The 23142-nt window shown below is 29.4% G+C and overlaps 1 protein-coding gene across 2 annotated transcripts; it reads right to left on the reverse strand.

Moving 5' to 3' along the window:
- Positions 1-3382: 3382 nt before the first annotated feature.
- Positions 3383-22923, reverse strand: LOC135125353 (nose resistant to fluoxetine protein 6-like). 2 transcript variants are annotated; one of them, XM_064050875.1, is made up of 8 exons: positions 22721-22923; positions 22508-22672; positions 16576-16757; positions 16259-16428; positions 8728-9531; positions 8051-8387; positions 3596-3811; positions 3383-3534 (listed from the first exon to the last, which is right to left on the reverse strand). In XM_064050875.1, exons 1-8 carry the CDS (start codon positions 22818-22820, stop codon positions 3427-3429), a joined length of 2082 nt encoding a protein of 693 aa, XP_063906945.1. In that variant the 5' UTR covers positions 22821-22923; the 3' UTR covers positions 3383-3426. The 2 variants fall into 2 exon arrangements, with proteins under 2 accessions (XP_063906945.1, XP_063906944.1); XM_064050874.1 differs by having other exon boundaries at positions 22508-22922.
- Between the last annotated feature and the right edge of the window lie 219 nt (positions 22924-23142).

The raw sequence follows: 23142 nt of genomic DNA on the forward strand, positions 1-23142 counted from the left end.
AAAAATGAAAAAACAATGAAATGAAAGCTTTGAAAAACTAAAAATTATAAATCAAGAACTTGAAAAATCGAAATATTGAAAATTAAAGAAATCGGTCAATCGGTTATTTGAGTAATCAGAAAATCGAAGAATTTGAAAAATCAACGATACAAATTTGAAAAATTTAATAAACCTGATATTATTAAATCGAAAGAAACTTTAACAAATTAAAACTTCGGGAAAATCAAAACAATCGAAACATTAAAGAAACGAAAAATTATGAAACCGAAACATTGAAAAATGGAAAAACTGAAAAATTTTAAAAATGAAAACACTAAAAATTGTGCTGTCAAAAAATTGGTCGAAGTTAAATAAACCTTAAAATCGAAAAATTGAGAAATCCTGAAATGGCAAAAATTCCAAAAATTGAAGTGTTGCAAAGTTGACAAATCGAAAAATTTTAAGAACTGAAAGACCGAGAAGTCTTGAAATCCGAAAATCGAAAAACGAAAAATTGAAAAGTCTAAAAACTGAAGAATGCAAAAATTGAAAATTTGAAAAATCAGAAAATCGAAAACTCGAGAAATCAAAAAATTAAATAGAAAAATAATTGAAAAAACGAATTACCTAAGAATGGAAAAATTGAAAATTCGAATACCGAAAAGTAAAAAAAATAAATAAGAATTCTTATTATAAAATACGAAAAAATCGAAAAATCGAAAATTGGAAAATTCGAAATTGAAAAATCAAAAACTGAGAAATGGAAAGATCGAAAAATAGAAAAATCCAGACACGGCAAAAATTCCCAAAATCGAAAATTTCTGAAACTGAAAAAACAGAAATTTCGAAAATGAGAAATTCTGTCGAAAAATGATAAAATTGAAAACCTAGTAATTGAAAACTTGAGAAAAAACACAAAAATTACAAAGATTGAAAAATCGGAAAATCAAAATTCGAAAAATTTTCAGAAATCCAAGAATAAAAAATTGAAAAGTCTAAAAACTGAAGAATGGAAAAATTGAAGAACCGTAAATTGGATAAATCAAAAATCGGAGAATTAAAATTAGTCGAACAGTAAACAAAATATAGAGGTTGGAAAATCAAAATTCGAAAATTCGAGAAATCCCAAAATTGAAAAATCGAAAAACTAAAAAACCGTAAAACTGAAGTAGCGGAAAATTGATCATCGAAGAATAAAAAATCGGAAAATCGAAAATGTGAAATACTGAAAATCTGAAAAATAGAAAAATGGGAAAATTAAAAAATTGAAAATCGAAAATTAGAAACGCCAAAAATTAAAAAATGGAAAAACTAAAAAATCGTAAAACTGAAGTATCGGAAAATTGATGATCGAAGAATAAAAAATCGGAAAATAGAAAATGTGCAAGAGTGAAAATCTGAAGAATAGAAAAATGGGAAAATAAAAAAATTGAAAAATGGTGAAACTGAAAATTTAAGAAATCAAAAAATCAAGAAACCGAAACATTGAAAATTCGAGAAATCAAGAAATTCAAAAATCAGAAAAATCTAAAACTCGAACAGAAAAAAGGAGAAATAAAAAATCGTAAATTTAAAAACGTCAAATAATCCAAGAAGCGAAATATAAAAAGAAGAAATATCGAAAAGTGCAAAGCTGAAAAGTCAAGAAATCGAATACGAAAATCGAAAAATAAAAATATCAAAAAATGCAAAAATCGATAATTCGAAATTACAGAAACTGAAAATTTGAAAAATGCAGAAATGGAAGAATTCCCGAAACTGAGACGAAAAGTTGACGAATCAAAAAACCGAAAAGTAAAAAAAGTGAAAAATTGAAGAACGGAATTTAAAATTGGGGAAATCGAAAATTTGAAAAACCAAAAATGCAAAAGTAGCAAAATTGAAAGTTTGAGTATCGAAAATCGAAAACTCAAGAAATCAAAAAATCAAATAGAAAAATTATTGAAAAATCGAGTAACTAATAAGTGATGGAAAAATGAAAACTTCAGATGTCGAAAACTAAAAAAATGGTTTTTCAATGTTCTGATTGTCTAATATTTCTTTTTACTCACCGAGCGTAAGCGAAGGAAGTATTGTAATCGAGTCCGTCGACCGACTACATACTTACACGTTTTCTCGACCTTTCATGACCCCTACAGTACGAAGAAGTAGGTCCCCGTTTCCGTCGGTCTGTCCATCTATCGGCCGTCCCGGATTTCTATTAGACAGATAACCTCCGAAGGTACTGAGCCAATTGTTGTCAAGTTTTTTATTTATGTTGTAGATGGCAAAACGCTGACCAAAATTTGTCTAATCATCCCCGCCAATAATGTGATGACGTCACTTTAAAGCTGTACATGGTAAATGGGTTTTAAATTATGTAAAATAACATAGTCCTACACATGTGGTTTATGACTCCGTGTTGAGTTTTTACCCGAAACGTCCAGATTTTTGGGAAAAAATCATGATTATAAGACATTTGGCAATTTAATTTGGAATGTGCAAAACCAAATGCTTTGAATAACACAATATAGTGTATGATGACTTTAAGCAGGTTAAGCAGCGGGAAAAGAATTCACTCTCAAATAAACTAGTAGTATAATCAAGAAACAATACAACGAAACATAAGTAAAATGACAGATGACAACATTCTGCAATGACACTCTAAAAAAACGTTTTTATTGCCAACCTAACAGTATATTAACTTATCCCCTCCAAAAATTGATGACGTCAAAATTTTGCCGAATACCTACTACATAAAATGTACAAAAACTGTTGACTCTGTACTTGTGATTTATCATTGCATTCATGTTTTTTGGATTTGCTATATAGGTGTCCCAAAAAATTAACGACTTGGTCAATTTATTTTATGGATTAAATCAAGAATTGGAAAACTGAATACATACTTTGAAATCTTGCAGACCTTTTGAAGTTATTGTAAGCATGGCAACTTTTTTACTTTTACTTTCATATTACAAATACATCTTTATTTTGACTTACAAGAGTTATCATAAAAAAATAGAATTCGCAAAATCAAATCTTCTAATTTACTTCAGGAGCGAAATAACGGCAAGCAGACGAATTATTTTCTTTGATACAGGATACAACTTTACCGGCCGAAGCAGCTGTCATTTAAAGGGAACTTTATTCGTCATGGTTGGGATATGTTTTTCCAGGTCCAGGTGGCGCTAGCGTTTTCAGATTTCAAAATTAAACTTTTAATACTTCAGAACATATAAAATAAAATCTGGTTAACGGCCCGATAGTTATTCAGCTCATAATTTTATCTATAAAAAGTGTTTCTTTTGATTATCCGTACTTTGATTACGATGATTTTTTTTTGTTTTTCTGTGAAATGTTCTTATAGCTCATCCTGTTATAAATTAATAATATAAAAGGAATCCTCCAAATCAACGACACGAACTCACACTTAAAATATTTATTTGTACAAATATACACCTAACACACTTAATAAAATATAATTTTGAGCAAATTCACAACGGGGGCTTCGAATAATAGCGAAATTGCGAAGGCGGAGATGAAGGAGAATATTAAATTGCCACAATATATCACGATCTGTAAAGAATCACAATCAAAATCAAAATCAACGACGACGAAACCCAGGACCCAATCTTACCATGAACAATTGGTGCAAATGTAGGGACCCATCCAGGATGAAGCTCGACAAGCACATGAGTACCGGGTGGACCAAGTAAGCGCAATAAGTTAGCCTACTGAGGGGCAGGAATAGCTTGAATTTGAAGAGGGCGCCGAGGGGGCCCCCATAGCCCGAACAGCAAGCCACAGTGATCCAGGCCAGGGCTACTCCCCAAGCCGTGTGGCCCAAGGAAGCCTAAAAGATTGCAATTGTACACAAGAGTCTCTAATGAAGTTGCATCATGAATAGCCTTGACCCACTTCTTTCCAGTGGGGTTTATTGACGTTACGTAAACGAGAAAGTGGAAAAGATTGGAATGTTACGCGAATTGGGGTCGAAAAATTCGTCGAAGGTTGGTGCGATAGTTTCCCTCACCCCTGAAATGTAGTGCAACCAACCGTTATGATTTTTTCGATTTTTCGATAATTCGATTTTTCACGAGAGCGTGATTTCTAGTTCTAGATTTTTAAATTTTCCGTTTTTGAATTTTTCCTTTTGATTTTTTAGTACGTCGCTTTCTCATTTTTCAGTTTTCAACTTTCGAATTTGTCAATTTTTATATTTCTGAATTTTTCTGTTTTTAAGCTTTTGAGTTTACCGCTTTTGGCTTTTTTGATTTTTCAATTTTTCGACATTAATTTCTGTTTTACAATTTCTCAATTTTTTGCTTTTTCGTTTTTTGTATTTCTCGACCTCGTTCAAGTTTAAATTTTTTGATTTTCAATTTTTGAATTTTCTTTTTTACTTTTTACTTCGTCTCTTTTTCATTTTTCAGTTTTTCAACTTTCGAATTTGTCAGTTTGCAGATTTTTCGATTTTTCTGTTTCTGGACTTTTGACTTTTCCGCTTTTGACTTTTTGTTGTTTCATTTTTCCGATTTCTTGGTTTTTTGACGTTTCCTGCTTTTAATTTTTCGATTTTTGATTTTCTGACTTTTGCATTTGTGAATTTTTCGATTTCTTAATGTTACGAATTTTTCATTTCTGGATTTTTTGATTTTTTGAGTTTTAGATTTAATTTTTGATATCTAAGTCTTTTGATTTAGGGTTTTTTGTTTTTTTCGATTTTTGTATTTCTCGACCTCGATTTCTGAATATAAATTTTTAGAATGGCAATTTTTGGATTTTCCTTCTTGATTTTTTCGTTCGTCGCTTTTTCATTTTTCAGATTTTCGATTTTCAAGCCTTTGAATGTAGCAACTTTTAGATTTCTGGATTTTTCTGTCTCTGAACCTTTGATTCTTCCACTTTTTGCTTTTTCGATGTTCCAGTTTTTCGATTTCTTTATTTTTCGACATTTCATGCTTTTAGTTTCTCGAATTTTTGATTTTCTGAGTTTTGCATTTCTGAATTTTTCCATTTCTTAATTTTTCGAATTTTTTATTTTTCTCGATATTTCGAATTTTTGATTTAGAGTTTTGTGGTATTTTTCGATGTTCCGATTTTTTGATTCCCTGATTTTTCGATATTTCACACTTTCCGTTTCTCGATTTTTTTATTTTCGAATTTTATATTTAACTTTTGATTCTCAATACTTGGATTTAGCGTTTCCCAGTTTTTTGAATTTTTCGATAATTCGATTTTTGGATTTTTGGATTTCTCGATCTTGATTTCTGCTTATGCATTTTTTGGTTTGCAATTTTTGGATTCTCCTTTTTAATTTTTTAGTTCGTCGTTTTTTTAAATTTTTTTCTCGATTTTTCTGTCTCTAGACTTTTCGACTTTTCCACTTTTCGCTTTTTCGAAGTTTCAGTTTGTCGATTTTTCGATTTTTGAGTTTCTCGACATTGAATTTCTGGTTATAAATTTTTAGGTATGCAGTTTTTGGATTTTCCTTTTTGATTTTTTCGTTCGTCGCTTTTTCATTTTTCAGTGTTCGATTTTTAAGCCTTTAAATTTTGCAATTTTTAGATTTCTTGATTTTTCTGTTTCTGGACTTTTGATTTTTCCACTTTTGGCGATTTCAATGTTTCCAGTTTTTCGATTCCTTGATTTTTCGACATTTTATGCTTTTAATTTCTCGATTTTTTGATTTTCTGACTTTTGCATTTCTGAATTTTTCGATTTCTTAATTTTTCGAATTTTTCAATTTCTTAATTTTTCGAATTTTTCGACATTTCATTCTTTCGATTTCTGGATTTTTTTATTTTTCGAGTTTTAGATTTAATTTTTGATTTCCCAATCTTTTGATTTAGCGTTTTCTTGTTTTTTTTTCGATTTTTCGATAATTCGATTCTTTGATTTTTGTATTTCTCGACCTCGATTCCTACGTATACATTTTTAGAGTTGCAATTTCTGGATTTTCCTTTTTGATTTTTTAGTTTGTTGTTTTTTTAATTTTTTATATTTCTTGATTTTTCTATATTTAGACTTTTCGATTTTTCCACTTCCTGCTTTTTCGGTCCTCCGATTTTTCGATTTTTTGATTCTTCCATTTTTCGATTTTTGTATTTCTCGACTTCGATTTCTGCTTTTAAATTTTTAATTTTTCAAATTTTTTATTTTTCTTTTTGTTTTTTCATTTGTCGTTTTTAATTTTTTTAGATTTCTAGATTTTTCTATTTCTAGATTTTTCGACTTTTCTACTTTTCGCTTTTTCGATCTTTCAAGTTTTCTATTTCTTGATTTTTTGACATTTCAATCTTTCGATTTCTCGATTTTTTTCAGTTTTAGAGTTCTGGATTTTCCAATTTTTCAGTCTCTCAATTTTTCGAATTTTTGATTTAGCGCTTTCTGGGTTTTTCAATTTTTCAATTATTTGATTTTTGTATTTCTCGATCCCGATTTCTAGTTCTAAATTTTTGGATTTTTCTTTCTGATTCTTTAGTTCGAATTTTTCACTTTTTCAATTTTCAAACTTTCAAATTTTTCTATTTTTCAATTCCTGGATTTTTCGTTTTTCAATGTTATGATTTTTCGATTTTTTGATTTTTCGAAATTTGGATTTTTAAATTTTTTCTTTTCCCAATTTTTCGACGTCTTGATTTCTTGATTTTTCAATTTTTTGATTTCGTGTTTTCTGATTTTTTGGATTTCTGTATTTCTTGACTTTGATTTCTAGGTTTAAATTTTCAGAATTTCAATTTTGGAGTTTTTTATTCGTAGCTTTTTGAATTTTCAAACTTCCGAGTTTTTCAGTTTTTTAGATTTCTCGATTTTTTTAGTTCCGGACTTTTCGACATTTCAATCTTTCGATTTTTCAGTTTTTCGTTTTTTTTTTATTTTTTTGTTTTGGTGTTAAAATTTTTCGATTTCTGAATTTTTCAACTTTTTGATTTCTCAATTTTTCAATGACTCAATATTTCGATTTTTGTATTTCTCGACTTCGATTTCTAATTCTAAATTTTTAGATTTTTCAATTTTCGGATTTTTCTTTGTGATTTTTTAGTTCGTCGTTTTTTAATTTTTTATATTTCTTGATTTTTCTATGTTTAAACTTCGATTTTTCCACTTCCTGCTTTTTCGGTGTTCCGATTTTTCGATTTTTTGATTCTTCCATTTTTCGATATTTGTATTTCTCGACTTCGATTTGATTCTAAATTTTTAGATTTTTCAATTTTTTTATTTTTCTTTTTGTTTTTTCATTTGTCGTTTTTAATTTTTTTAGATTTCTCGATTTTTCTATTTCTAGATTTTTCGACTTTTCGCTTTTTCGATGTTTCAAGTTTTCGATTTCTCGATTTTTTGACATTCAATCTTTCGATTTCTCGATTTTTTTCAGTTTTAGAGTTCTGGATTTTCCAATTTTTCAGTTTCTCAATTTTTCCAATTTTTGATTTAGCGCTTTCTGGGTTTTTCAATTTTTCGATTATTCGATTATTGTATTTCGCGATCTCGATTTCTAGTTCTAAATTTTTGGATTTTTCTTTCTGATTTTTAGTTCGAATTTTTCACTTTTTCAATTTTCAAACTTTCAAATTTTTCTATTTTTCAATTCCTGGATTTTTCGTTTTTCAATGTAATGATTTTTCGATTTTTTGAGTTTTCGAGATTTGGATTTTTAAATTTTTTATTTTCCCAATTTTTTGACGTCTTGACTTCTTGGTTTTTCAATTTTTTAATTTCGTAATTTCTGATTTTTTCTATTTCTGTATTTCTTGACATTGATTTCTAGGTTTAAATTTTTAGAATTTCAAATTTTGGATTTTTTTAATTCGTATCTTTTTGAATTTTCAAACTTCCGAGTTTTTCAATTTTTTTGATTTCTCAATTTTTCAATGATTCAATATTTCGATTTTTGTACTTCTCGACTTCGATTTCTAATTCAAAATTTTTAGATTTTTCAATTTTCGGATTTTTCTTTGTGATTTTTTAGTTCGTCCTTTTTAATTTTTTTAGATATCTCGATTATTCTATTTCTACACTGTTCGACTTATCCACTTTTTCCAAAATTTAATCAAAACAGTAACTCCCTCATTCCAACAATACCACTTACGTAAAACGCTGAAGTCGGAACCACCAATCCCTGCCGTCCCACTCCGTACACCAGACTGAACAGACACCCTAGGGACAAAATCCACCCTACGACGACCCACACCGCCGCCAACTTGACCTGACAGTTCACCTTGAAGAGGAAGTACCCGGCAATCATGCCCACGAAGTACGGCCCTATCCTCATCCAGGGCTTGTCATACAGTTGGTCGAACAGGGCGAAGGGCTCTTCCACCCTTATCGTGTACTCGTACTTCATGGCGATGATGAAAGTCAGTACCCAGGAGGCCACCATGAAGACCCCCAGCGCCACCGCGGCGAACTTTAGGTGTTTGTTGCCTCTGGGGGACAAAATCATTAATTCTAACAATTTGCGACAATTTGGAGAAAAGTTGAGACGCTTTAGGGAGAAGAGGTACTTCACTGTGTTAGTCTACTTGAGAATGACCATCTTATGCAAAAACCCGGGTTAAAAATCGCCCTTGGTACGTCCAAATGGTGTTCCAAATTTGACCAGAAATTCTAAACAATTTGGAATAATTTACGGACAAGTTGAGACGCTTTAGGGAGAAGAGGTACTTCACTGTGTTAGTCTAGTTGAGAATGACCCCCTCATGCAAAAACCCGGGTTAAAAGTCGCCCCTGGTACCACCAAATCGTGTTCAAAATTCGGGCACGCACCTCACGGCTATCAGAAGGAGTATCGATGCGATTAGGTAGAACTGGGTGTCGTTGGCGATGTACCACGACCACAGCATGCAGAACTCCGTCTGGGGGTAGAAGTTGTTGATGTAGAGAGCATTCCTCCACCAGAAGCTGCTGCAGGTGATGTGGTCAATGATAGCCGGAGTGAAGACCGAGTAGCTGTGGAGGAACCTCAAAATCACCTCGTTGACTCCCAGAACGAAGAGATACGCCGGAGTGAGTCGGAAGAACCTATAGATGACTAGGACGAAGAACTGGCCGACGTTGGATTTGACAGCCTGGCACGTGGTTTCGTCTTTGGGGGTTTTCTTTGCCGAGGAGCGAAAATAGGTGATTGTAACGAGAAGACCGCTGATGAAGAAAAACGTGTCCACGGAGAAGGTGGCGTTGGAGATCGTCTGGTACAAGAAGGTACGTTCCGTGACGATTCGCATGTTTTTGTTTTCGCCTATGGAGAAGACCTCGAGGTACGTGTGTACCATGATGATCCAGGCTATGGAGAAGAAGCGGAGGCCGTGGATGCACTGGATAGAGCCTTCGGAGACGCTTTCCACGTTGAAGATTTTTTCGCCGTTGGTGATGGCCGAGAAGCTGAGGAGAAGGCGCAAAAGCAACGACTGCTGAGGTTTTTTGGTGTCTTTTTTGGCACCTTTTTCGTCGTCGTTGTTGTTGTTGTTGTTATTAGCGATTTCGGCGTCGGTTTTGTCGTTTTTTTTGAGGGTGAGGTGTTCGACGATTGAGGCGATTAGGACGAGGACGGCAGTAGCCAGACAGACGCCTCTAGAAAAACAAAGATTTCTCTTTTTTAGACTCGACTCAATTTGAAAGCGAAATGTTTAGGAAAAAATTGGCCGAGTTAAGTTTTATTGAGCTTTAAGAAATTAAATATTTCGGCAATGTCAAAATAGGAATAAAAAATAAATGTATGACATAAAAGATAACGATTTTCCAATTTTTCATTTTTTTTTTGTTTCTTCAATGTCTAGATTTTGCAATTTTTCAATTTAAAATGTCTCGAGTCTACTTTAATTATTATTATTATTTTTATTTCTTCAAATTTGGATTTGCAATTTTTATTTCGGAGTTTATTTTCTTCATTTTTACTATTTTTGTTTTTTCAATTTCAATTTTTTAAATTTGTAAATTGTAATTTTTCGATTTTTCAGTTTTTCTTGTCTTCAGTTTTTCGATTTGTTATATTTTGTTTCAGTTTCTTCTTTTCTTAATTTTTTGTTTGTCAGTTTTAATTTTTCAATTTTTCGTTTTGCGATTTACCAATTTTTCACTTTTCTTATTTCCTTATTTTTTTGAGCTTACAATTTTTATTTTTCAATTTCATTTCTTCAATTTATCGTTTCGGTCTGTTATTTTCTCCATTTGTACAATTTTTCGACTTTTCGATATTCCGTTTTTATAATTTTTGTTTTCTCAATTTCAGTTTCTTCATTTTTCATTTTTTTTTGTTTCTTCAGTTCTACGACATGCAACTCTTCAAGTTTTCATTTTTAGTTTTTCAGTTTTATGATTTTCCAACTTTTGGATGTTATAATGTTTAGATTTTGCAATTTTTCGATTGCGATATTTTCGTTTCGGTTTATTTTTTCTCTATTTTTTCTTTTTTTCAATGTAAGTTTTCAATTTTTCGATTCTTCAATTTTGCGATTTACAGTTTTTAGTTTCGGTTTTTTATTTTCTTTATTTTTACAATTTTTCGATTATTCAATGTTACGATTTTGTAATTTTTTTTTTCAGTTTCAATTCCCTCAATTTTCCTTTTCTGTTTTTCATTTTCTTCATTTTTACAATTATTCGATTTTTCAATGTTCTGATTTTATAATACTTTTGTTTTTTCAATTTCAATTTTTGATTTTTTCAGTTTTTCGTTTTACAGTTTTGGTTTCTTATTTTCTTATATTTTTTTAATTTTGCTGTTTTCCAATGTTCTAGTTTTCTTTTTTCGATTTTTTGTTTCTTCAGTTTTTTTAATTTTTCGTTTCTCCAGTTTTTATAATTTTTCGTTTTTTCAATTTTCCGATTTGCGATTTTCCAATTTTTCACTTTTCTTGTTTCCTTAATTTTTAGAGTTCGCAATTTTTTTATTTAAAATTTCTCGAGTTTACAATTTTTAATTTTTCAATTTCATTTCTTCAATTTTTCCTTTCGGTCCGTTATTTTCACAATTTTTCGACTTTTCGATATTTCGATTTTATAATTTTCGTTTCTCAATTTTGTTTTCTTCATTTTTCACTTTTCTTGTTTTTTCAGTTCTGCAATTCTTCGACTTTTCGTTCCTTCAATTTTCTGAGTTGCGATTTTTCAATTTTTCATTCTTATTGGTTTCTTCGATTTTTAAATTTTGCGATTTTTTATTTAGGGGTATTTTCTTCATTTTTATAATTATTCTAAAATGTTTCAGTGTTCCGATTTTGTAATTTTTTTGTTTTTTGAATTTCAATTTTTTTCAATTTTTCTTATATACAATTTTTTGAGTTTTCATTTTTAAATTTTTCAGTTTTTTCAATTTTCCATCTTTTAGATGTTTTAATTTTTCGATTTGCATTTTCACGAGTTTTCAGTTTTTAGTTTTTGGATTTTTGGATTTTTCATTTTTTCATATCTTTAATTTACGATTTGCTATTCTTCAGTTTTTTATTTTTGATTTTTTAATTTTTCGTTTCTTCAATTCTAGATTTTTCAGTTTCATGATTTTTTAATTTTTCATTTCGCCAATTTTTTATTTGTAATTTATCTAGTATTTATTTTAAATATGTATGTATGTAATAAATAACAATTTTAAAATTTTTCACTTTTCTTATTTCCTTATTTTTTTGAGCTTACAATTTTTAATTTTTCAATTTCATTTCTTCAATTTATCGTTTCGGTCTGTTATTTTCTCCGTTTGTACAATTTTTCGACTTTTCGATATTCCGTTTTCATAATTTTTGTTTTCTCAATTTCAGTTTCTTCATTTTTCATTTTTTTTGTTTCTTCAGTTCTACGACATGCAACTCTTCAAGTTTTCATTTTTAATTTTTCAGTTTTATGATTTTCCAACTTTTGGATGTTTTAATTTTTAGATTTTGCAATTTTTCGATTGCGATATTTTCGTTTCGGTTTATTTTTTCTCTATTTTTTCTTTTTTTCAATGTAAATTTTCAATTCTTCGATTCTTCAACTTTTGGTTTCTTCAATTTTGCGATTTACAGTTTTTAGTTTCGGTTTTTCATTTTCTTTATTTTTACAATTTTTCGGTTTTTCAATGTTCCGATTTTGTAATTTTTTTTTTCAGTTTCAATTCTCTCAATTTTCCGTTTCTGTTTTTCATTTTCTTCATTTTTACAATTATTCGATTTTTCAATGTTCTGATTTTATAATACTTTTGTTTTTTCGATTTCAATTTTTGTTTTTTTCAGTTTTTTTTTATAAAATTTCTCGAGTTTACAATTTTTAATTTTTCATTCTCATTTCTTCAATTTTTCGTTTCAGTCCGTTATTTTCTCCATTTTTTCAATTTTTCGACTTTTTGATATTTCGATTTTATAATTTTTGCTTCTCAGTTTTGATTTCTTCATTTTGCGATTTTTCAATTTTTCATTCTTATTGTTTTCTTCGATTTTTAAATTTTGCGATTTTTTATTTAGGGGTATTTTCTTCATTTTTATAATTTTTCTAAAATTTTTCAGTGTTCCGATTTTGTAATTTTTTGTTTTTTCAATTTTTGTTTTCTTCAATATTTTGAGTTTTCATTTTTAAATTTTTCAGTTTTATCAATTTTCCATCTTTTGGATGTTTTAATTTTTGAATTTTTCAATTTTTCATGTCTTTAATTTTCGATTTGCTATTCTTCGGATTTTTATTTTTTAGATTTTTTAATTTTTCGTTTCTGCAATTCTAAATTTTTCAGTTTCATGATTTTTTAATTTTTCATTTCGCCAATTTTTTATTTGTAATTTCTCTAGTTTTTATTTTAAATATGTAATAGTGAATACAATTTTAAAATTTTTCACTTTTCGTTTACATATTTGATTTTTTTCTATATTCAATTTTTCAATTTTTCGACCTTTCAATGTCACAATTTTCACGATTCTATAATTTTTCGATTTTACATTTTTTAGGTTTTCCAAATTTTCGATTCGATTCTGTTTTTCTTCTTTCCATTTTTTCGATTTTCAAGTTTCTCAATTTTTAGTTTTTCAATGTTTCAGTTTTTCAACTTTTCGAAGCAAAAAATGGAAAAAGTACAAAAAGAAAACTTTGAAATATTATAAATTGGAAATCAAGAACTTGAAAAATTGAAGAAAGAAAAAATTGAAAAAACAAAACAATAAAAACTGAAACACTTAAAATTCCAAGAAAGTGCGAAAATGAAAGAAATCGGAAAATCGGACAACTGGAAATCCAAAAATTGAAAAAATTTTCCATTTTCCAACTATTTCAAAACTTTTTCATTTAATCGATTTTCAATTTTTCGGTTTTTCTGTTACAGTTAATTTTGACGATTTTATAAATTTCGATTTTGCAGTCTTTGGGTTTTCGATTTTTTCGATTCGATTGGTTTTTTCTTCTTTTCAATTTTTTGATTTTTTATTTTGTTTTTAAGTTTCCCGATTTTTAGTTTCTCAATGTTTCGATTTTCGTTTTCTCAATTCTTCGATTTGCAAATTTTCGATTTTTTAAAATTTCAAAATTGGAAAAGTGAAAAATCACAAATGAAAAAACGAAAAAGTACAAAAAGAAAACTTTGAAATATTATAAATTGGAAATCAAGAACTTGAAAAATTGAAGAAAGGAAAAATTGAAAAATTAAAACATTGAAAACTGAAAAACTTAAAATTCGAAAAAAGTGCGAAAATTAAAGAAATCGGAAAATCGGGCAATTGGAAATCCAAAAATTGGAAAATTTTTCCATTTTCCAACTATTGAGTTTCAAAACTTTTCATTTATTCGATTTTCAATTTTTCGGTTTTTCTATGTCACAGTTAATTTTGACGATTTTATAAATTTCGATTTTGCAGTCTTTGGGTTTTCGATTTTTTCGATTCGATTGGTTTTTTCTTCTTTTTAATTTTTTGATTTTTTATTTTGTTTTTAAGTTTCCCGATTTTTAGTTTCTCAATGTTTCGATTTTCGTTTTCTCAGTTCTTCGATTTGCAAATTTTCGATTTTTTAAAATTTCAAAATTGGAAAAGTGAAAAATCACAAATGAAAAAACGAAAAAGTGCAAAAAGAAAACTTTGAAATATTATAAAATGGAAATCAAGAACTTGAAAAATTGAAGAAAGAAAACATTGAAAAATTAAAACATTGAAAACTGAAAAACTTAAAATTCGAAAAAAGTGCGAAAATTAAAGAAATCGGAAAATCGGACAATTGGAAATCCAAAAATTGGAAAATTTTACCATTTTCCAACTATTGAGTTTCAAAACTTTTCATTTATTCGATTTTCAATTTTTCGGTTTTTCTGTCACAGTTAATTTTGACGATTTTATAAATTTCGATTTTGCAGTCTTTGGGTTTTCGATTTTTTCGATTCGATTCGTTTTTTCTTCTTTTCAATTTTTTGATTTTTTATTTTGTTTTTAAGTTCCTCGATTATTAGTTTCTCAATGTTTCGATTTTCGTTTTCTCAATTCTTCGATTTGCAAATTTTCGATTTTTTAAAATTTCAAAATTGGAAAAGTGAAAAATCACAAATGAAAAAACGAAAAAGTACAAAAAGAAAACTTTGAAATATTATAAATTGGAAATCAAGAACTTGAAAAATTGAAGAAAGAAAACACTGAAAAATTAAAACATTGAAAACTGAAAAACTTAGAATTCGAAAAAAGTGCGAAAATTAAAGAAATCGGAAAATCGGACAATTGGAAATCCAAAAATTGGAAATTTTTTCCATTTTCCAACTATTGAGTTTCAAAACTTTTCATTTATTCGATTTTCAATTTTTCGGTTTTTCTGTCACAGTTAATTTTGACGATTTTATAAATTTCGATTTTGCAGTCTTTGGGTTTTCGATTTTTTCGATTCGATTGGTTTTTTCTTCTTTTCAATTTTTTGATTTTTTATTTTGTTTTTAAGTTTCCCGATTTTTAGTTTCTCAATGTTTCGATTTTCGTTTTCTCAATTCTTCGATTTGCAAATTTTCGATTTTTTAAAATTTCAAAATTGGAAAAGTGAAAAATCACAAATGAAAAAACGAAAAAGTGCAAAAAGAAAACTTTGAAATATTATAAATTGGAAATCAAAAACTTGAAAAATTGAAGAAAGAAAAAATCAAAACATTAAAAACTGAAAACTTAAAATTCGAAAAAAGTGCGAAAATTAAAGAAATCGGAAAATCGGACAATTGGAAATCCAAAAATTGGAAAATTTTTCCATTTTCCAACTATTGAGTTTCAAAACTTTTCATTTATTCGATTTTCAATTTTTCGGTGTTTCTATGTTACAGTTAATTTTGACGATTTTATAAATTTTCAGTTTGCAGTCTTTGGGTTTTCGATTTTTTCGATTCGATTCGTTTTTTCTTCTTTTCAATTTTTTATATTGTTTTTAAGTTTCCCGATTTTTATTTTCTCAATGTTTCGATTTTCGTTTTCTAATTCTTCGATTTACAAATTTTCGATTTTTCAAAATTTCCAACAAAAAAATGGAACGACCACAAAATTGTTGTATTAAAAAATCAAAAATGAGAAAACGAAGAAGTATAAAATGAAAATTGGAAATCAAGAACCTGGAAAATTGAAGAAACAAAAAATTGAAACCCATAAAAATGGAAAAAGTGCAAAATCGAAAAAATGAAATATGTATAAAAAGAATAAAGGAAATAGAAAAACGAAAAATCTAATAAGTAATTACGAAAATGTAAAATTAAAATCAAGAAATTAAAATAACTGTAATTAAAAAAATCAGTTTTTCATTTATTCGACTTCGAATTTCAATTTTTCATTTTTTAATTTTTCGTTTTTTCAATTTTAATTTTTTCAGTTGTTCTAGTTTTCATTTTAAATTGTAATAATAATTATAAGTTTTTCATTTATTCGGTTTTTCAATTTTTCGACTTTACAATTTTGACGATTGTATAAATTTCGATTAAGAAACATTAAAAACTAAAGAAAATGAAAAAACGAAAAATTGTGACACAAAATCGAGAAAAATATCGGGAAAATGAAAAATAAAAGTCGATAAATTGAAAAATTGAAAAATAAAAAATTTGAAACAAAAAACGCGAAAAATTGTAACAACAACAAATTGGTCGAAGGTAAAGAAATCCAGACTTTTCGAAAAATTATAAGATTTGATTTTGCGAATTTTATTTTAATGATTGATTTAATCAATAAATTAAATTGCCTCCTTGGTGAATTTTTTGACCTACTCTGCCGTTTCTGCGTTAAATTGCACAATATAATACAACTTTGATTTGTTTTCGCTTACGCTCAGGAAATAATAAAAGCGCTATTTTTGTAAAAGGAAGGTCGCGCTCCACTTAAACTTTCGATTTCACCGTTCTTACCCAACAATCTGGAATTTGGGGTCTTGTAACACGTCATAGTCCCCTGGTACTTTCCTGATCCCTACGACGCTCAAACTACTCCCGGATTTGCGCTCCGTGGCCAGGAGTACCCGGACGTCCGATGGGCTGCACGAGGCCGGCAAGCACTCTCCGACATTCAGCTGTCTGGTCTGGAAAGTTACGCAATCATTGGGCTTTCTCTTAAGGTTGAGAGTGCATCCGATTTAGTACCACTTTAAGTAGATAATGTTAGTACTGCATTTGCGCAAGAAGCGAAAGTCGGTTTTCCCGGGACGAAAATTCGGTGAAATTCTTACCACGGGCGTGAGCTTCCCGTTGATGTTGATGCGGACTTTGGCCACCAGGAAGGTGATGGGGAACGGTGGTACCTCGGTGTTGGTCTCTTCGTTGGTCAGTTCGTTACATAAGCTGCTGGATCCTAGCCAGTAGTCGTTCCCGAAGAAGAACTGCCCGGAGTACCGTCCGGATGCGTCGTACACTAAAAAAAGTACGAAACACTACTATAATAGGTGGTTCCGGTGTAAATGAAGTACTATTTTGGGCATAATTATTGTAAAAAAGGAACACGCGAACGCGAAATGGGTGTTTAATTATGGGAGAAAAAACTAAGTGGGTGTAATGGCGTGTAAGTGGGCAAATTATCCGCAAGGTGATGACTACCTACATTTCTTTTTGAGGAAGGTCAAGTGCACTTTTACTGGCATGCGATTAATTAGCACGTTGATATTTATGGGTCAGTTTAAAGTGGTGACGTCAAGAAATGTTTGGAGGAAATACGGAGACAAAAATGCAAAAAATAACTGATTGTAGTAACTTCAAAAAAAAGTTAATGATAATTAAGCGCGAACAGGTTAGTAGAGTTATTATCCGGTTTGTGTAACGAGAGTTTAAACGGGTCAGCAATTTCAATTAACTATAATTGATACCGTTTCGTATAGTAATGTCTTGGCGGTGATATTTATAGAACGCTAATAATAAAATTTATTTCAAGCAAAATTTAATTACTTATTATCAATTCTCAATGTTCGGTTCTAAATAATTATCAATGATAGCTAACTACAGACGTTTGTGAAAGAGAAAATATAAAATTATTAATAATAATATAATGTAAGTTAACTATTATTGATGTTGTTATTTTCGGGGCAAAGAAACCACTTTTGAAATTTTCAATTAACTAATAAATTGCCATGTTTTCCACGATTTTCCCAGAACTAATCAGTAACAGTTAAACGAGCAATCATTATATTCTTTAAATTAGTGTAACAAAAATTTGTGTTGCTGAAATGAATCGACATTTGTGCGATATTCTCCTCGATTTTTCGCTGAAAATAACTATTTTCTGTTAATAAACAAATTATAGCAATAATAGCTATCTACGACAAAACTAGAAATTTTAAATAGCTCTCTGAATTAGGAGAAGTAAAACGGTCTAGATAAATAGAAACATCATTGAATTTTCTTGATTAAAATTGGGTTTTTCAATTAAATTATTGTCGGTGACAGTTAAGTGAAGGTGTTACATTTTTAAAATCTTAGTTTGTGAAAGAGGAAATATAAACTTATTATCAATTTAAATTGGTTGCAATTGACGTTGCAGTTTTCACGACAAATAAACTATTAGTTTTTAATTTTTCGAGATGATTTCAACGATTTTTTTATTAACTAATCAATAATAGTTAAACAAACACTATTTTCTTAAAATTCGTGTAATGAGAATTTCTGTTGCTGCTATGAATTGTTGTTCGTTCGATATTACCTTTGATTTTTCGCTGAAAATAACCCTTCCTTTGATAAAAAAAATATATCAATAATAGCTAGCTACGACAAAAATAGCAATTTTAGCTAATTTACTGAATTATAAGAAGTAATATGATCCACAAAAAGAGGAACATCATTCGTGCTTACCTAAGAGTTAATTTTTCAATTAAGTGTGTAATTATCAATGATAGTTAAGTGTAGGTGTAACATTGATGTTGCCGTTTTTACGACAAATAAACTACGAGTTTTTAAATTTTCGAGATGTTTTCAACGATTTTTCCATTAACTAATCAATAACAGTTAAACGAACATTCGTTATATTCTTAAAACCCGTGTAACGAGAATTTCTGTTGCTGAATGAATCGTTACTAGTGCTGAAAAGAACCCTTTTTTTAATTAACAAATTATCAATAATGGCTAGCTATGATAAAAATAGCAATTTTCGCTATTCCACTGAATTAAGGGAAATAAAAAGGTCTAAATAAGTAGAAACATCATTGATATTTAACTAAAATTCGAAATTTTTCAATTAAATTGTTATCAGTAATGGTTAAGTGAAGATGTTTGTTGTCTATTTTTAAAATCTTGGTTTGTGAAAAAGGAAATATAAATTTATTAGCTATTGAAATTGATTATAATTGATGCTGCAGTTTTAAGGACAAATAATATAATGAATAAATAATGTAATAAAATAATAATGATTTCAACGATTTTTCTATTAACTAATCAATAACAGTTAAACGAGCAATCATATTTTTAAAACTAGTGTAGTGGGAATGTGTTGCTGAAATCGGTATTATAGCTAGTTCACTTAATTAGAAAAAGTAAAATGGTCTACACAAATAGGAATATCATTAATTTGTACACCAAATTCGGATTTCATTAATTAAATCATTGTCAATGATAGTTAAGTGAAGGTGTTTGTTTTGTATTATCAATTTAAATTGGTTGGAATTGGCGTTGCAGTTTTTATGATAAATAAACTATTAGTTTTTAATTTTTCAAGATGATTTCAACGTTTTTTTATTGACTAATCAATAATAGTTAAACAAACAGTATATTCTTAAGAGTCACGTAACAAGAATTTCTGTGACATGAATTGTTGTTACTTCAATATTATCTTCGATTTTTCATTGAAAATAACCTTTCCTTCGATAAAAAATTATATCAACAATAGCTAGCTATGACAAAATTAGGCCTTATAGCTAGTCCACTGGACTGGGAGAAGTAAAACAATCCACAAAAATATGAACATCATTCGTATTAACTTAACAATTAGTTTTTAATTAATTTATTATCAATGATAGTTAAGTGAAAATGTTTGTTTTGTTTTCTTAAAATCTTAGTTTGTGAAAGGGGAAATATAAAGTTACTAGCAATTTACTCAGACTTTAATCGAGATTCCAGTTATTACGGAAAATAAACTAGTAATTTTTTTCAGGTAATTTCAACGTTTGTTCCATTAACTAATCAAAAACCGTTAAACTGTTCAGTTATCACGTTCTCGAAATCCATACAACGAGAATCTTTGTCGCTGAAATTAATCGTTATTAGTAGAACATTATTTTTGATATTTCGTAAAAATTGCACTCAACAAATAATATCAATAATAGCTAGCTAATCCACTGAATTAGTTCAACTAAAACGATCGATATAAATAGGACCATCATTCAATTTGCCTAAGAGTTAGTTTTTCAATTAAATAATTATCAGTGATAGTTAACTGAAGGTGGTTATGTTGTTTCTTTAAAATCCTGGTTTGTGAAAGAGGAAATATTGCAGTTTTTGCGAAAAGTAAGCTGTTGTTTTTATTTCTGCATGATCTAAATAATTGTCTATTAACTAATCAATCAGTTAATTGAAAAATTATATTGTTAAAATCCATTAACGAGAATTTTTGTCGCTGAAATTAATCGTTATTAATGCAACATTATTTTTGATATGTCGTAAAAAATTACACTTTTTTGATAAACAAATAACATCAGTAATAGCTAGCAATACACAAAGTAGCCCTTTTAGCTATTCGATTGAATAAGAGCAACTACAACGTCAACATAACTAGGAACTACATTCAATTTACATAAGAGTTAGTTTTTCAATTAAATAATTATCAATGATAGTTAATGAAGGTGGTTATTTTGTTTTTTTTAAATCTTGGTTTGTGAAAGAGGAAATATAAACAACTTACTAGCAGTTTAAACTGACTATAATTGATATTGCAGTTTTTGCGAAAAATAAGCTACAAATTTTTATTTTCTACATGATCCGAACAATTTTCCATTAAATAATCAATAACAGTTAATTGAAAAACATTCTTAAAATCCATTAACGAGAATTTTTGTCGCTGAAATTACTCGTTATTAGTGCAATATTATTTTTGATATTTCGTAAAAAATACACTTTTTTAATAAACAAATAATATCAATGATAGCTATCAATTCACAAAAATGGCCCTTTTAGCTAATCCACTGAATTAGTTCATCTGAAACGATCGACATAAATAGGGACATCATTCAATTTGCCTAAGAGTTAGTTTTTCAATTAAATAATTATCAGTGATAGTTAACTGAAGGTGGTTATGTTGTTTTTTTAAAATCCTGGTTTGTGAAAGAGGAAATGTTGCAGTTTTTGCGAAAAGTAAGCTGTTGTTTTTATTTCTGGATGATCTAAATAATTGTCTATTAACTAATTAATCAGTTAATTAACAATTAAGTTAATTGAAAAATTATATTCTTAAAATGCATTAACGAGAATTTTTGTCGCTGAAATTAATCGTTATTAATGCAACATTATTTTTGATATGTCGTAAAAAAATACACTTTTTTGATAAACAAATAATATCAGTAATAGCTAGCAATACACAAAAATAGCCCTTTTAGCTAGTCGAATGAATAAGAACAACTACAACGGTCAACATAAATAGGAACTACATTCAATTTACCTGAGAGTTAGTTTTTCAATTAAATAATTATCAATGATAGTTAAGTGAAGGTGGTTATTTCGGTTCTTTAAAATCCTACTTTGTGAAAGAGGAAATATAAACAACTTACTAGCAATTTAAACGGACTATAATTGATATTGCAGTTTTTGCGAAAAATAAGCTACAAGTTTTTATTTTCTACATGATCCGAACAATTTTCCATTAACTAATCAATAACAGTTAATTGAAAAACATTCTTAAAATCCATTAACGAGAATTTTTGTCGCTGAAATTAATCGTTATTAGGTAGTGCAATATTATTTTTGATATTTCGTAAAAAAATACACTTTTTTAATAAACAAATAATATCAGTAATAGCTAGCAATACACTAAAATAGCCCTTTTAATTAGTCCAGTGAATTAGAACAGCTAAAACGATCAACAAAAATAGGAGCATTATTCAATATACTTAGGAATTAGTTTTTCATTTAAATAATTATCAATTATTGTTAAGCGAAGGCGGTTATTTTGGTTTTTTTTTAATCCTAGTTTATGAAATATACTAGGGGAAATATAAACAACTTAGTAGCAATTTAAGCTGACTATAATTGATATTGCAGTTCTTGTGATAAATAAACTATTAGTTTTTAATTTTTACATGATCTCAACGATGTTTATATTAACTAATCAATAACAGTTAAACGAAGAATTATATTCTTAAAACCTGTGTAACGAGAATTTTTGTCGCTGAAATTAATCGTTATTGGTGCAATTTTTTTTTGATATTTCGGAAAAAATACACTTGTTTAATAACCAAACAATATCAGTAATAGCTAACAATACACAAAAATAGCCGTTTTAGCTAGTCCACTGAATTAGAGGAATTAAAACGGTCGACAATAATAAAAATATCATTCACTTTACCTAAGAGTTAGCTTTTCAATTAAATAATTAATTATCAATGATAGTTAAGGGAGGTGTTTGTGTTGTTTTTTTTTTAAATCCTGGCTTATTAAAAAGGAAATATAAAATTATTTTCGAATAAGTTAACTTTGATAGATGTGAGTATTTTAGTTACATTTTACAAATTTTGCTAGTGCCCGTGTCTGTGTTCACAGTTTGACCAGATTGACAATTAATTATTTCTTTCGCGAGTTACACAACATGAACATTTCACGAATTAAATTAAATTCAGGAAATTGAAACCACCGAATATTGTTATGTATAAACGACGCAATTTAGAGGCAAACTTTCTCTATTCGGTATTCGTATGTGTAAAAGTGCACCAATGTTAAAAAAAGAAAATAAGAAAATAGGGAAAAGAAAAAAATCCGGCGGTTAACCTCTGAATTGACCGTTTTGAATTTTCTCTTTTCGATTATCATCGAGCACTTTTCTAGCACAAGCTCGCCGTTTCGTAATCCGTTTTCGAAAAAACTCCGAAACTGGACCAAAGGCGGCAAAACCACTCCACAAAACACTCGCCTGTTGCGCAACGCGCATCGATTAATATTCACTTTAATTATCGCCTATGGAGAGAAAGTACTGACTTTTGGCCGCCCAGGAAGTCCCGTTCTGCAGACTCTGAATGTAGGTCTCGACGTCTCGTCGGCACCGCGTCCCATTCCAGTTCTTCATCATCCTGGGCCACTTGAGGTGGTCGAACAAGTCGACCAACCACCGAACTTCGGACACATTCCCCTGAAAAACCTCCTCTACAACGGGGTTATGCAACTCTGAATCCGGCACTGGGAATTGAATACCGTTGGAGAGGTAGGAGAGGTCGGACGAGTTGTACGCGTACTTGACGCAGAAGGCGCCCTCGAGGCAGAGCAGCGCGAGGAGGACGCGGAATTCGAGCATTTTCGTGGCGGTTCGGTTCGATGGCTATGTTGGCATTTTCGCGCGTGTGGAGCGGTTGCGAGTCGCGGACGCACTGACTGCACTTTCGATTTTGATGGGCCGAAGCTCTTGGTTTCCCCCGAGGAGTCGGAGAAAGGTGTTTGGTGTGGTCGGTGTTTCTCAATGGAGTGACGTAACGCCGGAACGGACAGGGGTATGGAAAAGAACAGATGGAGTGGTCAAGCAAAGGCTGGGTTGTGCGCTGAGGTGAGGGTCGATCACGAAAACGAGAGCGTTTGCTAGTGTGTTGGGCTTGATGGGTGATGGGCAAAAAATACTTCAA

This window comes from Zophobas morio, unplaced genomic scaffold (genome assembly GCF_036711695.1).
Source record: "Zophobas morio isolate AGI-343-1 ecotype UQ-CSIRO unplaced genomic scaffold, CSIRO_AGI_Zmor_V1 ptg000008l, whole genome shotgun sequence".
Lineage (NCBI taxonomy): Eukaryota > Metazoa > Arthropoda > Insecta > Coleoptera > Tenebrionidae > Zophobas > Zophobas morio.

Coding starts and splice junctions, on each gene's coding strand:
- LOC135125353 (XM_064050874.1), bottom strand. CDS start 22,820: ATGCTCGAATTCCGCGTCCTCCTCGCGCTGCTCTGCCTCGAGGGCGCC. Junction 16,758..22,507: donor GACTTCCTGGGCGGCCAAAA/GTCAGTACTTTC, acceptor TACTTTTTTTAG/TGTACGACGCATCCGGACGG. Junction 3,812..8,050: donor TTCCGACTTCAGCGTTTTAC/GTAAGTGGTATT, acceptor GCAATCTTTTAG/GCTTCCTTGGGCCACACGGC.